Source organism: Bufo bufo, chromosome 4, assembly GCF_905171765.1.
Source record: "Bufo bufo chromosome 4, aBufBuf1.1, whole genome shotgun sequence".
Taxonomy (NCBI): Eukaryota; Metazoa; Chordata; class Amphibia; order Anura; family Bufonidae; genus Bufo; species Bufo bufo.
Window position 1 is genome coordinate 2,496,580 of NC_053392.1, and position 21,033 is coordinate 2,517,612.

At 49.6% G+C, this 21,033-nt stretch overlaps 1 protein-coding gene across 1 annotated transcript; it reads left to right on the forward strand.

Annotated features, from left to right (window-relative positions):
- The first annotated feature begins 235 nt into the window (after positions 1-235).
- LOC120998320 (gastrula zinc finger protein XlCGF26.1-like) lies at positions 236-7,028 on the forward strand. The gene is made up of 2 exons (XM_040428979.1): positions 236-277; positions 4,973-7,028. Exon 2 carries the CDS (start codon positions 5,005-5,007, stop codon positions 6,871-6,873), a length of 1,869 nt encoding a protein of 622 aa, XP_040284913.1. The 5' UTR covers positions 236-277; positions 4,973-5,004; the 3' UTR covers positions 6,874-7,028.
- Positions 7,029-21,033: the final 14,005 nt, after the last annotated feature.

Below are 21,033 nucleotides of genomic sequence, written 5' to 3' on the forward strand. Positions count from 1 at the left end.
AGCTCCCAGAGAACCATCAGGTAGATGGAGCTGAGCCCTATACACATCTATATAGGGGGGTCCTGCAGTCATAGAGAGGTCATAGATGGTGGGGGTCTCTTATGTGGATCTGTTAGATTTCCCACCTGTCTGCTGTATTGTCCTGAATTGTTACAGATGACAAATCAGGGGGAAGATGTGACTGATATTAAAGTGGAGGATGAAGAAGAGCGGATGATGGGCGATCCCCCGTGTAAGAGTGAGGTGGAGGAGGACATTCCAGTCCATGTGACCACAGGTATGGAATCATGAATGGAGGAAGGGAGTGGGGAGGTTTCTTCAGGTGAGGCTCCACCTCAGAGCTGCAGTAAAGGAGCACTCCGGGCAGTGACCCCTGTGTTATGTGCAGGAGCGGAGGGAGATGTGACTGCACATAGACATCCTCTCCAAGATCTCCTCTCCATCCTCTCATGGTCCAGGCTGGACACTCGACTTAGCATCAGGTCTTAGGGGCACCTAGAAGCCTCGGAGCAAGAGCCTGCTAGTGCCAATAGTGCGGACACAGAGGTCGGTGAGCGCTTCTGTCAGTGTCTCCAGTGACTCCACAACTGTATATGCTCCTCACCTCCCCCAGTCTCTGTACCTCTCTCCTGACCCCATTCCCTCACATCTCCTCCAGTCTCTGTACCTCTCTCCTGACTATCTTCTCTACTGACCCCATTCCCTCACACCTCCTCCAGTCTCTGTACCTCTCTCCTGACTACCTTCTCTACTGACCCCATTCCCTCACACCTCCTCCAGTCTCTGTACCCTCTCTCCTGACCCCATTCCCTCACACCTCCTCCAGTCTCTGTACCTTCTCTACTGACCCCATTGCCTCTCGCCTCTTCCAGTCTCTGTACCTCTCTCCTGACTACCTTCTCTACTGACCCCATTCCCTCACACCTCCTCCAGTCTCTGTACCTCTCTCCTGACCCCATTCCCTCACACCTCCTCCAGTCTCTGTACCTCTCTCCTTACTACCTTCTCTGCTGACCCCATTCACTCACACCTCCTCCAGTCTCTGTACCTCTCTCCTGACCCTATTCCCTCACACCTCCTCCAGTCTCTGTACCTCTCTCCTGACTACCTTCTCTCCTGACCCCATTCCCTCTCACCTCCTCCAGTCTCTGTACCTCTCTCCTTACTACCTTCTCTGCTGACCCCATTCCATCACACCTCCTCCAGTCTCTGTACCTCTCTACTGACCCCATTCCCTCACGCCTCCTCCAGTCTCTGTACCTCTCTCCTGACTACCTTCTCTGCTGACCCCATTCCATCACACCTCCTCCAGTCTCTGTACCTCTCTCCTGACTACCTTCTCTCCTGACCCCATTCCCTCACACCTCCTCCAGTCTCTGTACCTCTCTCCTGACTACCTTCTCTTACTGACCCCATTCCCTCACACCTCCTCCAGTCTCTATACCTGTCTTCTGACTACCTTCTCTCCTGACCCCATTCCCTCACACCTCCTCCAGTCTCTGTACCTCTCTTCTGACCCCATTCCCTCACACCTCCTCCAGTCTCTGTACCTCTCTCCTGACTACCTTCTCTACTGACCCCATTCCCTCACACCTCCTCCAGTCTCTGTACCTCTCTACTGACCCCATTCCCTCTCACCTCCTCCAGTCTCTCTACCTCTCTCCTGACTACCTTCTCTCCTGACCCCATTCCCTCACACCTCCTCCAGTCTCTGTACCTCTCTCCTGACTACCTTCTCTACTGACCCCATTCCCTCACACCTCCTCCAGTCTCTGTACCTTCTCTACTGACCCCATTCCCTCACACCTCCTCCAGTCTCTGTACCTTCTCTACTGACCCCATTCCTTCTCACCTCCTCCAGTCTCTGTACCTCTCTCCTGACTACCTTCTCTGCTGACCCCATTCCCTCACACCTCCTCCAGTCTCTGTACCTTCTCTACTGACCCCATTCCCTCACACCTCCTCCAGTCTCTGTACCTTCTCTGCTGACCCCAGTCCTTCTCACCTCCTCCAGTCTCTGTACCTCTCTCCTGACTACCTTCTCTGCTGAACCCATTCCCTCACACCTCCTCCAGTCTCTGTACCTTCTCTACTGACCCCATTCCCTCACACCTCCTCCAGTCTCTGTACCTTCTCTACTGACCCCATTCCTTCTCACCTCCTCCAGTCTCTGTACCTCTCTCCTGACTACCTTCTCTGCTGACCCCATTCCCTCACACCTCCTCCAGTCTCTGTACCTTCTCTACTGACCCCATTCCCTCACACCTCCTCCAGTCTCTGTACCTTCTCTGCTGACCCCAGTCCTTCTCACCTCCTCCAGTCTCTGTACCTCTCTCCTGACTACCTTCTCTGCTGAACCCATTCCCTCACACCTCCTCCAGTCTCTGTACCTTCTCTACTGACCCCATTCCCTCACACCTCCTCCAGTCTCTGTACCTTCTCTACTGACCCCATTCCTTCTCACCTCCTCCAGTCTCTGTACCTCTCTCCTGACTACCTTCTCTGCTGACCCCATTCCCTCACACCTCCTCCAGTCTCTGTACATCTCTCCTGACCCCATTCCCTCACACCTCCTCCAGTCTCTGTACCTCTCTCCTGACTACCCCCTCTACTGACCCCATTCCCTCACACCTCCTCCAGTCTCTGTACCTTCTCTACTGACCCCATTCCTTCTCACCTCCTCCAGTCTCTGTACATCTCTCCTGACCCCATTCCCTCACACCTCCTCCAGTCTCTGTACCTCTCTCCTGACCCCATTCCCCCTCACCTCCTCCAGTCTCTGTACCTCTCTCCTGACTACCTTCTCTAATGACCCCATTCCCTCACACCTCCTCCAGTCTCTGTACCTCTCTCCTGACCCCATTCCCTCACACCTCCTCCAGTCTCTGTACCTCTCTCCTGACCCCATTCCCCCTCACCTCCTCCAGTCTCTGTACCTCTCTCCTGACTACCTTCTCTAATGACCCCATTCCCTCTCACCTCCTCCAGTCTCTCTCTATGGCTGTCACTTCTTCCCCAAAAATATTGAACCTCTCTCTCTCCTGATTCCTTCTCCTCCTTCATGGATCCTGGCATTACCCTATTACTAAAAATATCAGTTAACCCGTTCTGTGCAACTAACTACCAACTTGTCTCTAATCTCCCCTTCATGTAAAAACTCCTGAAGCACTTGGTCTATTCTTGCCTCAATCTCTCTGTTAAGGCCTGTTTCACACCTGCAGTAAGGAGATGCGTCCGGCTGTTCAGCAGGGAATCTCTCTGCATTCTGGCATTGACGGAAGCAACCCCATCGCCGTCTGGCTTCATTCATATAATAGGGACCGACAGCCAGACAGATACCGCCGTACAAATCACAGTGAACTCCATGACAAATACAGATCACGTTGTTCTGACCTATATTTCACCTTATAAACATGCCCTTCAGGGCTCCAGATGGCGAACAAAACGGTCGCCAATGCGACTTAGAATTGCAAAATGGCGACAAGACTTTGTAGTCTTGTCGTCATTTGCGCCTAGACCCTCCGGTGCTCCGCCGCTCTCACAGACGAGTTATACTGACATGGCACGCGCTGCTGTCAGCGTGTGCCATGTTCTCCTGAGCAGCACAGGGGAGAAGGAGGCCGTCCCTCCCCCTGTTCCGCTGCTGCCGCTGCCACCAATGGGCTAATAGCAGGGAGGAGGAGGGGAGGGGCTGTGGCCACTGCGCCACCAATGAATATAGCTTATGCCTGAATACAAACCCAGGTTGCGGGTGCCGGCCATATCCCATACCCGGCCTCTATGGCTGCGCGCTGCAATCCGCCGCTATTAACCCGTCAGGTGCCCCGCACCCCCCCAACCCCAGTTTTATAAAGTAGAATCATTGGTGGCGCAGTGGGCCCCCCCCCCAATATTATAACTATTATAATCATTAGTGGCAGTCGCAGCGTCTGATCGGAGCCCCAGCAGTGTAAGCCTGGGGCTCCGATTGGTTACCATGGCAGCCAGGACACTACTGAAGCCCTGGCTGCCATGGTAACCTCCCTGCTGCTGTGTGTACTATGCACAGGGCAGCAGGAATAGTGTGAGGTCCTATTCACCCTAATAGAGCTCTATTAGTGGGAATAGGACAAGGGATGAAAAGATCCCAGGTTCTAGCCACTATGGGGGGAAATAGTTATTAAAGAGGTTCTGCACTTTGTTTTAACTGATGATCTCTCCTCTGGATAGATCATCAGCGTCTGACAGCTGGGACCCCCGCCGATCAGCTGTTTGAGAAGGCAGAGGTGCTCCAGTAGCGCTGCGGCCTTTTTACTGTTTACCACCAGCCCACTGACGTCATGACTAGTATCAACTAGCGTGGTCAGGGCTAAGCTCTGTTCACTTGAATTGAGCTTAGCCCTGCCCACGCTAGTTGATACTAGTCGTGACGTCAGTGGGCCGGCGGTAAACAGTGAGAAGGCCGCGGCGCTACTGGAGCACCGCTGCCTTCTCAAACAGCTGATCGGCGGGGGTCCCAGCTGTCAGACCCCCGCCGATCAGAACCTGATGATCTATCCAGAGGGTAGATCATCAGTTAAAACAAAGTGTAGAACCGCTTTAAATAAAAAGTAAAAAACAAAGAACAAACACCAAAATATTAAGTTTAAATCACCCTTTTTCCCAATTTTATATATAAAATATATAAACAATAAATAAATATTACATATTGCCATTTTTTAGTCACCTTGCCCTGACAAAAATTTGGATCAAATTCTATTATAATCCAGACGTTCCATAAAATGTGGAATGCACGCGGCTTTTTCTGTGTTTTTTTTTTTTATTTCACGTATCGAGTATCGCAATACTTTTTTATGGTATGGTGACAACCCTAGGTAAGACATGTCTTTTGTCATATCCCCAAACTTGTGTTCCAGCCTTTTTGGAATGAAATAAATTTATCAACTTCATGGTTTGAACAGGAAATCATGAAATCTATTTTTAATCCTAACAGGAAATCCCATTAAGAATTCTGAAGGAAACGTCATGTTATCACTAGATCATAAAGAAGAAGATCAGGACAACATGCAGGAATCTTCAGGAGAAAACCTCATTACACTGATCGGATATTCAGGACTTCACAGTGCAGATCTATCATATAATCCTCCTAATCATGAAGAACCTTCTCCTGACCAATTACAGATTGTAACAATAAGTCCAGATCTGTCATATAATCCTCCTAATCATGAGGAACCTTCTCCTGACCAATCTCAGATTGTAACCACAATTACCCGGCAGAAAGGAAGTAAAAGGTTTCATTGTGAAGAATGTGGAAAACGGTTTACAAGAAGCTCAGTTCTTTCTGTGCACAGAAGAATTCACACAGGAGAGAAGCCGTATTCATGTTCAGAATGTGGGAAATGTTTCACAGACAAATCAAGTCTCATCAGACATCAGAGAATCCACACAGGAGAGAAGCCATATTCATGTTCAGTATGTGCGAAATGTTTCACAGACAAATCAAGTCTCATTAAACATCAGAGAATCCACACAGGAGAGAAGCCATATTCATGTTCAGTGTGTGATAAATGTTTCGCAGACAAATCAAGTTTTATTAAACATGAGAGAATTCACACAGGAGATAAGCCATATTTATGTTCAGAATGTGGAAAATGTTTTATAATGAAATCACATCTTGTCAGTCATAAGAAAAGTCACACCGAGGAGATGCCATATTCATGTACAGAATGTGGGAAAGGTTTCAGAAATAAATCATACTGTGTAGAACATGAGCAAATTCACATAGGAGAGAAACTGTATTCATGTTCAGAATGTGGGAAATGTTTTTCAAGGAAATCATATCTTGTTAGACATGGGAGAAGTCACACAGGAGAGAAACCATATTCATGTTCAGAATGTGGGAAACGTTTTACAAGGAAATCATATCTTGTTGGACATGGGAGAAGTCACACAGGAGAGAAGCCATATTCATGTTCAGAATGTGGGAAATATTTTACAAGGAAATCACATCTTGTTAAACATGAAAGAATTCACACAGGAGAGAAGCCATATTCATGTTCAGAGTGTGAGAAATGTTTCACAGAAAAATCAAGTCTCCTTATACATCAGAGAATTCACACAGGGCTTAAGCCATACTCATGCTCCGAATGTGGGAAATGTTTCACAGAAAATTCAAGTCTTCTTATACATCAGAGAATTCACACAGGGCTGAAGCCATACTCCTGCTCTGAATGTGGGAAATGTTTTACCCAGAAATCACATCTTATTATACATAAGAGACTTCACACAAGAGAGAAGCCACATTCCTGTTCAGAGTGTGGGAAATGTTTCACAGAAAAATCAAGTCTCCTTATACATCAGAGAATTCACACAGAGCTAAAGCCATATTCATGCTCAGAATGTGGAAAATGCTTTCTAAAAAAATCATATCTTATTAAACATGAGATAAGTCACAAAGAAGAGAAACCATATTCATGTTCAGACTGTGGTAAATGTTTTACCCAAAAATCATATCTTGTAAAACATGAGCGAATTCACACAGGAGAGAAGCCGTATTCATGTACAGAGTGTGGGAAATGTTTTAGAGATAAATCAGAAATTCTTATACATGAGAGAATTCACACAGGAGAGAAGCCGTATTCATGTTCACATTGTGGGAAATGTTTTACAAGGAAATCACATCTTGTTATACATGAAAGAATTCACACTGGACAGAAGCCATATTTATGTTCAGAGTGTGGAAAATGTTTTGGTTTGAAGTCAAATCTTATAATACACCAGAGAATTCACACAGGAGAGAAGCCATATTCATGTTCAGAATGTGGGAAATGTTTTATAGAAAAAGCTAAACTTCTTTGTCATCAGAAAATTCACACAACAGAGAAGCCGTATTAATATTGTATATTAGAACAATGATTGTAAATAAACGTAAGACGACATTGGGGGTTTTACTTTACACATGAGGCCGTTATAGTTGTGTCCCCTCCACAAAACAGGGTTTAGGCCTCTTTCACACTTTTGTTGTTTTCTGGTATTGAGATCTGTTCAGGATGCATCAGAATGTCTTCCGTTCCGACAGCATTCCGCTTTGTGAGCGGACACAAACCTGCTGCAAGATGCGGTTTTGTGTCCGGTCATAAAAACGTATCCAGCACTGAAAACAATGTAAGTCAATGGTGGAGGATCCGTTTTTTTCACCCATTGACTTTTAATGTGTTTAGTAATGAATTAGGTTTTTTTCCGTTTTGATTTCACACAACTGCATCCTAATGGAAGCGACGCATTCTGACCTGCAAAATAAAAATGCATCCGTTTAATTCCAGTATTGAGATCCTCTGCTGCAAGTGTGAAAGTAGCCTTACATGAAGTGTTCCTGACACATCTGTACAATCATCCCCATCATCTGCTGCTCTGTACGTTATATGTGACACAGCCGCACAGTCACCCCATCATCTGCTCTGTACATTATGTGTGACACAGCCGCACAGTCACCCCCATCATCTGCTCTCTACATTATGTGTGACACAGCCGCACAGTCACCCCCATCATCTGCTCTGTACATTATGTGTGACACAGCCACACAGTCACCCCCATCATCTGGTCTGTACATTATGTGTGACACAGCCGCACAATCATCCCCATCATCTGCTCTGTACATTATGTGTGACACAGCCGCACAGTCACCCCCATCATCTGCTCTCTACATTATGTGTGACACAGCGCACAGTCATCCCCATCATCTGGTCTGTACATTGTGTGACACAGCCGCAGTCACCCCCATCATCTGCTCTGTACATTATGTGTGACACAGCTGTACAGTCACCCCCATCATCTGCTCTGTACATTATGTGTGACACAGCTGCACAGTCACCCCCATCATCTGCTCTCTACATTATGTGTGACACAGCCGCACAGTCACCCCCATCATCTGCTCTGTACATTATGTGTGACACAGCCGGACAGTCACCCCCATCATCTGCTCTGTACATTATGTGTGACACAGCCGCACAGTCACCCCCATCATCTGCTCTGTACATTATGTGTGACACAGCCGCACAGTCACCCCCATCATCTCTGTACATTGTGTGACACAGCCACACAGTCACTCCCATCATCTGCTCTGTACATTATGTGTGACACATCCGCACAGTCACCCCCATCATCTGCTCTGTACATTATGTGTGACACAGCCGCACAGTCACCCCCATCATCTGCTCTCTACATTATGTGTGACACAGCCGCACAGTCACCCCCATCATCTGCTCTCTACATTATGTGTGACACAGCCGCACAGTCACCCCCATCATCTGCTCTGTACATTATGTGTGACACAGCCGCACAGTCATCCCCATCATCTGCTCTGTACATTGTGTGTGACACAGCCGCACAGTCACTCCCATCATCTGCTCTGTACATTATGTGTGACACAGCCGCACAGTCACCCCATCATCTGCTCTGTACATTATGTGTGACACAGCCGCACAGTCACCCCCATCATCTGCTCTGTACATTATGTGTGACATAGCCGGACAGTCACACTCATCATCTGCTCTCTGTATTATGTGTGACACAGCCGCACAGTAACCCCCATCATCTTCTCTGTACATTATGTGTGACACAGCCGCACAGTCATCCCCATCATCTGCTCTGTATGTTATGTGTGACACAGCCGCACAGTCACCCCCATCATCTGCTCTCTACATTATGTGTGACACAGCCGCACAGTAACCCCCATCATCTTCTCTGTACATTATGTGTGACACAGCCGCACAGTCATCCCCATCATCTGCTCTGTATGTTATGTGTGACACAGCCGCACAGTCACCCCCATCATCTGCTCTGTACATTATGTGTGACACAGCCGGACAGTCACACTCATCATCTGCTCTCTGTATTATGTGTGACACAGCCGCACAGTCACCCCCATCATCTGCTCTGTACATTATGTGTGACACAGCCGCATAGTCACCTCCATCATCTGCTCTGTACATTATGTGTGACACAGCCGCACAGTCATCCCCATCATCTGCTCTGTATGTTATGTGTGACACAGCCGCACAGTCACCCCCATCATCTGCTCTGTACATTATGTGTGACAAATCCGCACAGTCACCCCATCATCTGCTCTGTACATTATGTGTGACACAGCCGCACAGTCACCCCCATCATCTGCTCTGTACATTATGTGTGACACAGCCGCACAGTCACCCCCATCATCTGTCCTGTACATTATGTGTGACACAGCCGCACAGTCATCCCCATCATCTGCTCTCTACATTATGTGTGACACAGCCGCACAGTCATCCCCATCATCTGCTCTGTACATTATGTGTGACACAGCCGCACAGTCACCCCCATCATCTGCTCTGTACATTATGTGTGACACAGCCGGACAGTCACACTCATCATCTGCTCTCTGTATTATGTGTGACACAGCCGCACAGTCACCCCCATCATCTTCTCTGTACATTATGTGTGACACAGGCGCACAGTCACCCCCATCATCTGCTCTGTACATTATGTGTGACACAGCCGCACAGTCATCCCCATCATCTGCTCTGTATGTTATGTGTGATACAGCCGCACAGTCACCCCCATCATCTGCTCTCCACATTATGTGTGACACAGCTGCACAGTCACCTCCATCATCTGCTCTGTACATTATGTGTGACACAGCCACACAGTCATCCCCATCATCTGCTCTGTATGTTATGTGTGATACAGCCGCACAGTCACCCCATCATCTGCTCTCTACATTATGTGTGACACAGCTGCACAGTCACCCCCATCATCTGCTCTCTACATTATGTGTGACACAGCCGCACAGTCACCCCCATCATCTGCTCTCTACATTATGTGTGACACAGCCGCACAGTCACCCCCATCATCTGCTCTGTACATTATGTGTGACACAGCCGCACAGTCACCCCCATCATCTGCTCTGTACATTATGTGTGACACAGCCGCACAGTCACCCCCATCATCTGCTCTGTACATTATGTGTGACACAGCCGCACAGTCACCCCCATCATCTGCTCTGTACATTATGTGTGACACAGCCGCACAGTCATCCCCATCATCTGCTCTCTACATTATGTGTGACACAGCCGCACAGTCATCCCCATCATCTGCTCTGTACATTATGTGTGACATAGCCGCACAGTCACCCCCATCATCTGCTCTGTACATTATGTGTGACACAGCCGCACAGTCACCCCCATCATCTCTGTACATTGTGTGACACAGCCACACAGTCACTCCCATCATCTGCTCTGTACATTATGTGTGACACAGCCACACAGTCACCCCCATCATCTGCTCTGTACATTATGTGTGACACAGCCGCACAGTCACCCCCATCATCTGCTCTCTACATTATGTGTGACACAGCCGCACAGTCATCCCCATCATCTGCTCTGTACATTGTGTGTGACACAGCCGCACAGTCACCCCCATCATCTGCTCTGTACATTATGTGTGACACAGCCGCACAGTCACTCCCATCATCTGCTCTGTACATTATGTGTGACACAGCCGCACAGTCACCCCATCATCTGCTCTGTACATTATGTGTGACACAGCCGCACAGTCACCCCCATCATCTGCTCTGTACATTATGTGTGACACAGCCGGACAGTCACACTCATCATCTGCTCTCTGTATTATGTGTGACACAGCCGCACAGTCATCCCCATCATCTGCTCTCTACATTATGTGTGACACAGCCGCACAGTCACCCCCATCATCTGCTCTCTGTATTATGTGTGACACAGCTGCACAGTAACCCCCATCATCTTCTCTGTACATTATGTGTGACACAGGCACACAGTCACCCCCATCATCTGCTCTGTACATTATGTGTGACACAGCCGCACAGTCACCCCCATCATCTGCTCTGTACATTATGTGTGACACAGCCGGACAGTCACACTCATCATCTGCTCTCTGTATTATGTGTGACACAGCCGCACAGTCATCCCCATCATCTGCTCTCTACATTATGTGTGACACAGCCGCACAGTCACCCCCATCATCTGCTCTCTGTATTATGTGTGACACAGCTGCACAGTAACCCCCATCATCTTCTCTGTACATTATGTGTGACACAGGCACACAGTCACCCCCATCATCTGCTCTGTACATTATGTGTGACACAGCCGCACAGTCACCTCCATCATCTGCTCTGTACATTATGTGTGACACAGCCGCACAGTCATCCCCATCATCTGCTCTGTATGTTATGTGTGACACAGCCGCACAGTCACCCCCATCATCTGCTCTCTACATTATGTGTGACACAGCTGCACAGTCACCCCCATCATCTGCTCTGTACATTATGTGTGACACAGCCGGACAGTCACACTCATCATCTGCTCTCTGTATTATGTGTGACACAGCCGCACAGTCACCCCCATCATCTTCTCTGTACATTATGTGTGACACAGGCGCACAGTCACCCCCATCATCTGCTCTGTACATTATGTGTGACACAGCCGCATAGTCACCTCCATCATCTGCTCTGTACATTATGTGTGACACAGCCGCACAGTCATCCCCATCATCTGCTCTGTATGTTATGTGTGACACAGCCGCACAGTCACCCCCATCATCTGCTCTGTACATTATGTGTGACACAGCCGCACAGTCACCCCATCATCTGCTCTGTACATTATGTGTGACACAGCCGCACAGTCACCCCCATCATCTGCCCTGTACATTATGTGTGACACAGCCGGACAGTCACCTCCATCATCTGCTCTGTACATTATGTGTGACACAGCCGCACAGTCATCCCCATCATCTGCTCTGTATGTTATGTGTGACACAGCCGCACAGTCACCCCCATCATCTGCTCTCTACATTATGTGTGACACAGCCGCACAGTCACCCCCATCATCTGCTCTCTACATTATGTGTGACACAGCCGCACAGTCACCCCCATCATCTGCTCTGTACATTATGTGTGACACAGCCGCACAGTCATCCCCATCATCTGCTCTGTATGTTATGTGTGACACAGCCGCACAGTCACCCCCATCATCTGCTCTCTACATTATGTGTGACACAGCCGCACAGTCACCCCCATCATCTGTTCTCTACATTATGTGTGACACAGCCGCACAGTCACCCCGATCATCTGCTCTGTACATTATGTGTGACACAGCCACATAGTCACCCCCATCATCTGCTCTCTACATTATGTGTGACACAGCCGCACAGTCACCCCCATCATCTGCTCTGTACATTATGTGTGACACAGCCGCACAGTCACCCCCATCATCTCTGTACATTGTGTGACACAGCCGCACAGTCACCCCCATCATCTGCTCTGTACATTATGTGTGACACAGCCGCACAGTCACCCCCATCATCTGCTCTGTACATTGTGTGTGACACAGCCGCACAGTCACCCCCATCATCTGCTCTCTACATTATGTGTGACACAGCCGCACAGTCACCCCCATCATCTGCTCTGTACATTATGTTTGACACAGCCGCACAGTCACCCCCATCATCTGCTCTGTACATTATGTGTGACACAGCCGCACAGTCACCCCCATCATCTGCTCTGTACATTATGTGTGACGCAGCCGCACAGTCACCCCCATCATCTGCTCTGTACATTATGTGTGACACAGCCGCACAGTCACCCCCATCATCTCTGTACATTGTGTGACACAGCCGCACAGTCACCCCCATCATCTGCTCTGTACATTATGTGTGACACAGCCGCACAGTCACCCCCATCATCTGCTCTGTACATTGTGTGTGACACAGCCGCACAGTCACCCCCATCATCTGCTCTCTACATTATGTGTGACACAGCCGCACAGTCACCCCCATCATCTGCTCTGTACATTGTGTGACACAGCCGCACAGTCACCCCCATCATCTGCTCTGTACATTATGTGTGACACATCCGCACAGTCACCCCCATCATCTGCTCTGTACATTATGTGTGACACAGCCACACAGTCACCCCCATCATCTGCTCTCTACATTATGTGTGACATAGCCGCACAGTCACCCCCATCATCTGCTCTGTACATTATGTGTGACAAAGCAGCACAGTCACCCCCATCATCTGCTCTGTACATTATGTGTGACACAGCCGCACAGTCACCCACATCATCTGCTCTGTACATTATGTGTGACACAGCCGGACAGTCACACTCATCATCTGCTCTCTGTATTATGTGTGACACAGCCGCACAGTCACCCCCATCATCTTCTCTGTACATTATGTGTGACAAAGGCGCACAGTCACCCCCATCATCTGCTCTGTACATTATGTGTGACACAGCCGCACAGTCACCTCCATCATCTGCTCTGTACATTATGTGTGACACAGCCGCACAGTCATCCCCATCATCTGCTCTGTATGTTATGTGTGACACAGCCGCACAGTCACCCCCATCATCTGCTCTCTACATTATGTGTGACACAGCTGCACAGTCACCCCCTTCATCTGCTCTCTACATTATGTGTGACACAGCCGCACAGTCACCCCCATCATCTGCTCTGTACATTATGTGTGACACAGCCACACAGTCACCCCCATCATCTGCTCTCTACATTATGTGTGACACAGCCGCACAGTCACCCCCATCATCTGCTCTGTACATTATGTGTGACACAGCCGCACAGTCACCCCCCATTATCTCTGTACATTGTGTGACACAGCCACACAGTCACTCCCATCATCTGCTCTGTACATTATGTGTGACACAGCCGCACAGTCACCCCCATCATCTGCTCTGTACATTATGTGTGACACAGCCGCACAGTCACCCCCATCATCTGCTCTGTACATTATGTGTGACACAGCCGCACAGTCACCCCCATCATCTGTTCTCTATATTATGTGTGACACAGCCGCACAGTTACCCCCATCATCTGCTCTGTACATTACGTGTGACACAGTCGCACAGTCACCCCCATCATCTGCTCTGTACATTATGTGTGACACAGCCGCACAGTCATCTCCATCATCTGCCCTGTACATTATGTGTGACACAGCCACAGTCACCCCCATCATCTGCTCTGTATGTTGTGTGACACAGCCGCACAGTCACCTCCATCATCTGCTCTCTACATTATGTGTGACACATCCGCACAGTCACCCCCATCATCTGCTCTCTACATTATGTGTGACACAGCCGCACAGTCACCCCCATCATCTGCTCTGTACATTATGTGTGACACATCCGCACAGTCACCCCCATCATCTGCTCTGTACATTATGTGTGACACAGCCGCACCGTCACCCCCATCATCTGCTCTGTACATTATGTGTGACACAGCCGCACAGTCACCCCCATCATCTGCTCTGTACATTATGTGTGACACAGCCGCACAGTCATCCCCATCATCTGCTCTCTACATTATGTGTGACACAGCCGCACAGTCACCCCCATCATCTGCTCTGTACATTGTGTGTGACACAGCTGCACAGTCACCCCCATCATCTGCTCTGTACATTGGGTGTGACACATCCGCACAGTCACCCCCATCATCTGCTCTGTACATTATGTGTGACACAGCCGCACAGTCATCCCCATCATCTGCCCTGTACATTATGTGTTACACAGCCGCACAGTCACCCCCATCATCTGCTCTGTATGTTGTGTGACACAGCCGCACAGTCACCTCCATCATCTGCTCTCTACATTATGTGTGACACATCCGCACAGTCACCCCCATCATCTGCTCTCTACATTATGTGTGACACAGCCGCACAGTCACTCCCATCATCTGCTCTGTACATTATGTGTGACACATCCGCACAGTCACCCCCATCATCTGCTCTGTACATTATGTGTGACACAGCCGCACCGTCACCCCCATCATCTGCTCTGTACATTATGTGTGACACAGCCGCACAGTCACCCCCATCATCTGCTCTGTACATTATTTGTGACACAGCCGCACAGTCATCCCCATCATCTGCTCTCTACATTATGTGTGACACAGCCGCACAGTCACCCCCATCATCTGCTCTGTACATTGTGTGTGACACAGCCGCACAGTCACCCCCATCATCTGCTCTGTACATTGTGTGTGACACATCCGCACAGTCACCCCCATCATCTGCTCTGTACATTATGTGTGACACAGCCGCACAGTCACCTCCATCATCTGCTCTGTACATTATGTGTGACACAGCCGCACAGTCACCCCCATCATCTGCTCTGTACATTATGTGTGACACAGCCGCACAGTCACCCCCATCATCTGCTCTGTACATTATGTGTGACACAGCCGCACAGTCACCCCCATCATCTGCTCTGTACATTATGTGTGACACAGCTGCACAGTCACCCCCATTATCTGCTCTGTACATTATGTGTGACACAGCCGCACAGTCACCCCCATCATCTGCTCTGTACATTATGTGTGACACAGCCGCACAGTCACCCCCATCATCTGCTCTCTACATTATGTGTGACACAGCCGCACAGTCACCCCCATCATCTGCCCTCTACGTTATGTGTGACACAGCCGCACAGTCACCCCCATCATCTGCTCTGTACATTATGTGTGACACATCCGCACAGTCACCCCCATCATCTGCTCTCTACATTATGTGTGACACAGCCGCACAGTCACCCCTATCTTCTGCTCTGTACATTATGTGTGACACAGCCGCACAGTCACCCCCATCATCTGCTCTGTACATTATGTGTGACACAGCCGCACAGTCACCCCCATCATCTGCTCTGTACATTATGTGTGACACAGCCGCAGTCACCCCCATCATCTGCTCTGTACATTATGTGTGACACAGCCGCACCGTCACCCCCATCATCTGCTCTGTACATTATGTGTGACACAGCCGCACAGTCACCCCATCATCTGCTCTGTACATTATGTGTGACACAGCCGCACAGTCACCCCCATCATCTGCTCTGTATATTATGTGTGACACAGCCGCACAGTCACCCCCATCATCTGCTCTCTACATTATGTGTGACACAGCCGCACAGTCACCCCCATCATCTGCTCTGTACATTATGTGTGACACAGCCGCACAGTCACCCCCATCATCTGCTCTGTACATTATATGTGACACAGCCGCACAGTCACCCCCATCATCTGCTCTGTACATTATGTGTGACACAGCCGCACAGTCACCCCCATCATCTGCTCTGTACATTATGTGTGACACAGCCGCACAGTCACCCCCATCATCTGCTCTGTACATTATATGTGACACAGCCGCACAGTCACCCCCATCATCTGCTCTGTACATTATGTGTGACACAGCCGCACAGTCACCCCCATCATCTGCTCTGTACATTATGTGTGACACAGCCGCACAGTCACCCCCATCATCTGCTCTGTACATTATGTGTGACATAGCCGCACAGTCACCCCCATCATCTGCTCTGTACATTATGTGTGACACAGCCGCACAGTCACCCCCATCATCTCTGTACATTGTGTGACACAGCCACACAGTCACTCCCATCATCTGCTCTGTACATTATGTGTGACACAGCCACACAGTCACCCCCATCATCTGCTCTGTACATTATGTGTGACACAGCCGCACAGTCACCCCCATCATCTGCTCTCTACATTATGTGTGACACAGCCGCACAGTCATCCCCATCATCTGCTCTGTACATTGTGTGTGACACAGCCGCACAGTCACCCCCATCATCTGCTCTGTACATTATGTGTGACACAGCCGCACAGTCACTCCCATCATCTGCTCTGTACATTATGTGTGACACAGCCGCACAGTCACCCCATCATCTGCTCTGTACATTATGTGTGACACAGCCGCACAGTCACCCCCATCATCTGCTCTGTACATTATGTGTGACACAGCCGGACAGTCACACTCATCATCTGCTCTCTGTATTATGTGTGACACAGCCGCACAGTCATCCCCATCATCTGCTCTCTACATTATGTGTGACACAGCCGCACAGTCACCCCCATCATCTGCTCTCTGTATTATGTGTGACACAGCTGCACAGTAACCCCCATCATCTTCTCTGTACATTATGTGTGACACAGGCACACAGTCACCCCCATCATCTGCTCTGTACATTATGTGTGACACAGCCGCACAGTCACCTCCATCATCTGCTCTGTACATTATGTGTGACACAGCCGCACAGTCATCCCCATCATCTGCTCTGTATGTTATGTGTGACACAGCCGCACAGTCACCCCCATCATCTGCTCTCTACATTATGTGTGACACAGCTGCACAGTCACCCCCATCATCTGCTCTGTACATTATGTGTGACACAGCCGGACAGTCACACTCATCATCTGCTCTCTGTATTATGTGTGACACAGCCGCACAGTCACCCCCATCATCTTCTCTGTACATTATGTGTGACACAGGCGCACAGTCACCCCCATCATCTGCTCTGTACATTATGTGTGACACAGCCGCATAGTCACCTCCATCATCTGCTCTGTACATTATGTGTGACACAGCCGCACAGTCATCCCCATCATCTGCTCTGTATGTTATGTGTGACACAGCCGCACAGTCACCCCCATCATCTGCTCTGTACATTATGTGTGACACAGCCGCACAGTCACCCCATCATCTGCTCTGTACATTATGTGTGACACAGCCGCACAGTCACCCCCATCATCTGCCCTGTACATTATGTGTGACACAGCCGGACAGTCACCTCCATCATCTGCTCTGTACATTATGTGTGACACAGCCGCACAGTCATCCCCATCATCTGCTCTGTATGTTATGTGTGACACAGCCGCACAGTCACCCCCATCATCTGCTCTCTACATTATGTGTGACACAGCCGCACAGTCACCCCCATCATCTGCTCTCTACATTATGTGTGACACAGCCGCACAGTCACCCCCATCATCTGCTCTGTACATTATGTGTGACACAGCCGCACAGTCATCCCCATCATCTGCTCTGTATGTTATGTGTGACACAGCCGCACAGTCACCCCCATCATCTGCTCTCTACATTATGTGTGACACAGCCGCACAGTCACCCCCATCATCTGTTCTCTACATTATGTGTGACACAGCCGCACAGTCACCCCGATCATCTGCTCTGTACATTATGTGTGACACAGCCACATAGTCACCCCCATCATCTGCTCTCTACATTATGTGTGACACAGCCGCACAGTCACCCCCATCATCTGCTCTGTACATTATGTGTGACACAGCCGCACAGTCACCCCCATCATCTCTGTACATTGTGTGACACAGCCGCACAGTCACCCCCATCATCTGCTCTGTACATTATGTGTGACACAGCCGCACAGTCACCCCCATCATCTGCTCTGTACATTGTGTGTGACACAGCCGCACAGTCACCCCCATCATCTGCTCTCTACATTATGTGTGACACAGCCGCACAGTCACCCCCATCATCTGCTCTGTACATTATGTTTGACACAGCCGCACAGTCACCCCCATCATCTGCTCTGTACATTATGTGTGACACAGCCGCACAGTCACCCCCATCATCTGCTCTGTACATTATGTGTGACGCAGCCGCACAGTCACCCCCATCATCTGCTCTGTACATTATGTGTGACACAGCCGCACAGTCACCCCCATCATCATCTCTGTACATTATGTGTGACACAGCCGCACAGTCACCCCCATCATCTGCTCTGTACATTGTGTGACACAGCCGCACAGTCACCCCCATCATCTGCTCTGTACATTATGTGTGACACATCCGCACAGTCACCCCCATCATCTGCTCTGTACATTATGTGTGACACATCCGCACAGTCACCCCCATCATCTGCTCTGTACATTATGTGTGACACAGCCGCACAGTCACCCCCATCATCTGCTCTCTACATTATGTGTGACATAGCCGCACAGTCACCCCCATCATCTGCTCTGTACATTATGTGTGACAAAGCAGCACAGTCACCCCCATCATCTGCTCTGTACATTATGTGTGACACAGCCGCACAGTCACCCACATCATCTGCTCTGTACATTATGTGTGACACAGCCGGACAGTCACACTCATCATCTGCTCTCTGTATTATGTGTGACACAGCCGCACAGTCACCCCCATCATCTTCTCTGTACATTATGTGTGACAAAGGCGCACAGTCACCCCCATCATCTGCTCTGTACATTATGTGTGACACAGCCGCACAGTCACCTCCATCATCTGCTCTGTACATTATGTGTGACACAGCCGCACAGTCATCCCCATCATCTGCTCTGTATGTTATGTGTGACACAGCCGCACAGTCACCCCCATCATCTGCTCTCTACATTATGTGTGACACAGCTGCACAGTCACCCCCTTCATCTGCTCTCTACATTATGTGTGACACAGCCGCACAGTCACCCCCATCATCTGCTCTGTACATTATGTGTGACACAGCCACACAGTCACCCCCATCATCTGCTCTCTACATTATGTGTGACACAGCCGCACAGTCACCCCCATCATCTGCTCTGTACATTATGTGTGACACAGCCGCACAGTCACCCCCCATTATCTCTGTACATTGTGTGACACAGCCACACAGTCACTCCCATCATCTGCTCTGTACATTATGTGTGACACAGCCGCACAGTCACCCCCATCATCTGCTCTGTACATTATGTGTGACACAGCCGCACAGTCACCCCCATCATCTGCTCTGTACATTATGTGTGACACAGCCGCACAGTCACCCCCATCATCTGTTCTCTATATTATGTGTGACACAGCCGCACAGTTACCCCCATCATCTGCTCTGTACATTATGTGTGACACAGTCGCACAGTCACCCCCATCATCTGCTCTGTACATTATGTGTGACACAGCCGCACAGTCATCTCCATCATCTGCCCTGTACATTATGTGTGACACAGCCACAGTCACCCCCATCATCTGCTCTGTATGTTGTGTGACACAGCCGCACAGTCACCTCCATCATCTGCTCTCTACATTATGTGTGACACATCCGCACAGTCACCCCCATCATCTGCTCTCTACATTATGTGTGACACAGCCGCACAGTCACCCCCATCATCTGCTCTGTACATTATGTGTGACACATCCGCACAGTCACCCCCATCATCTGCTCTGTACATTATGTGTGACACAGCCGCACCGTCACCCCCATCATCTGCTCTGTACATTATGTGTGACACAGCCGCACAGTCACCCCCATCATCTGCTCTGTACATTATGTGTGACACAGCCGCACAGTCATCCCCATCATCTGCTCTCTACATTATGTGTGACACAGCCGCACAGTCACCCCCATCATCTGCTCTGTACATTGTGTGTGACACAGCCGCACAGTCACCCCCATCATCTGCTCTGTACATTGTGTGTGACACATCCGCACAGTCACCCCCATCATCTGCTCTGTACATTATGTGTGACACAGCCGCACAGTCATCCCCATCATCTGCCCTGTACATTATGTGTGACACAGCCGCACAGTCACCCCCATCATCTGCTCTGTATGTTGTGTGACACAGCCGCACAGTCACCTCCATCATCTGCTCTCTACATTATGTGTGACACATCCGCACAGTCACCCCCATCATCTGCTCTCTACATTATGTGTGACACAGCCGCACAGTCACTCCCATCATCTGCTCTGTACATTATGTGTGACACATCCGCACAGTCACCCCCATCATCTGCTCTGTACATTATGTGTGACACAGCCGCACCGTCACCCCCATCATCTGCTCTGTACATTATGTGTGACACAGCCGCACAGTCACCCCCATCATCTGCTCTGTACATTATTTGTGACACAGCCGCACAGTCATCCCCATCATCTGCTCTCTACATTATGTGTGACACAGCCGCACAGTCACCCCCATCATCTGCTCTGTACATTGTGTGTGACACAGCCGCACAGTCACCCCCATCATCTGCTCTGTACATTGTGTGTGACACATCCGCACAGTCACCCCCATCATCTGCTCTGTACATTATGTGTGACACAGCCGCACAGTCACCTCCATCATCTGCTCTGTACATTATGTGTGACACAGCCGCACAGTCACCCCCATCATCTGCTCTGTACATTATGTGTGACACAGCCGCACAGTCAC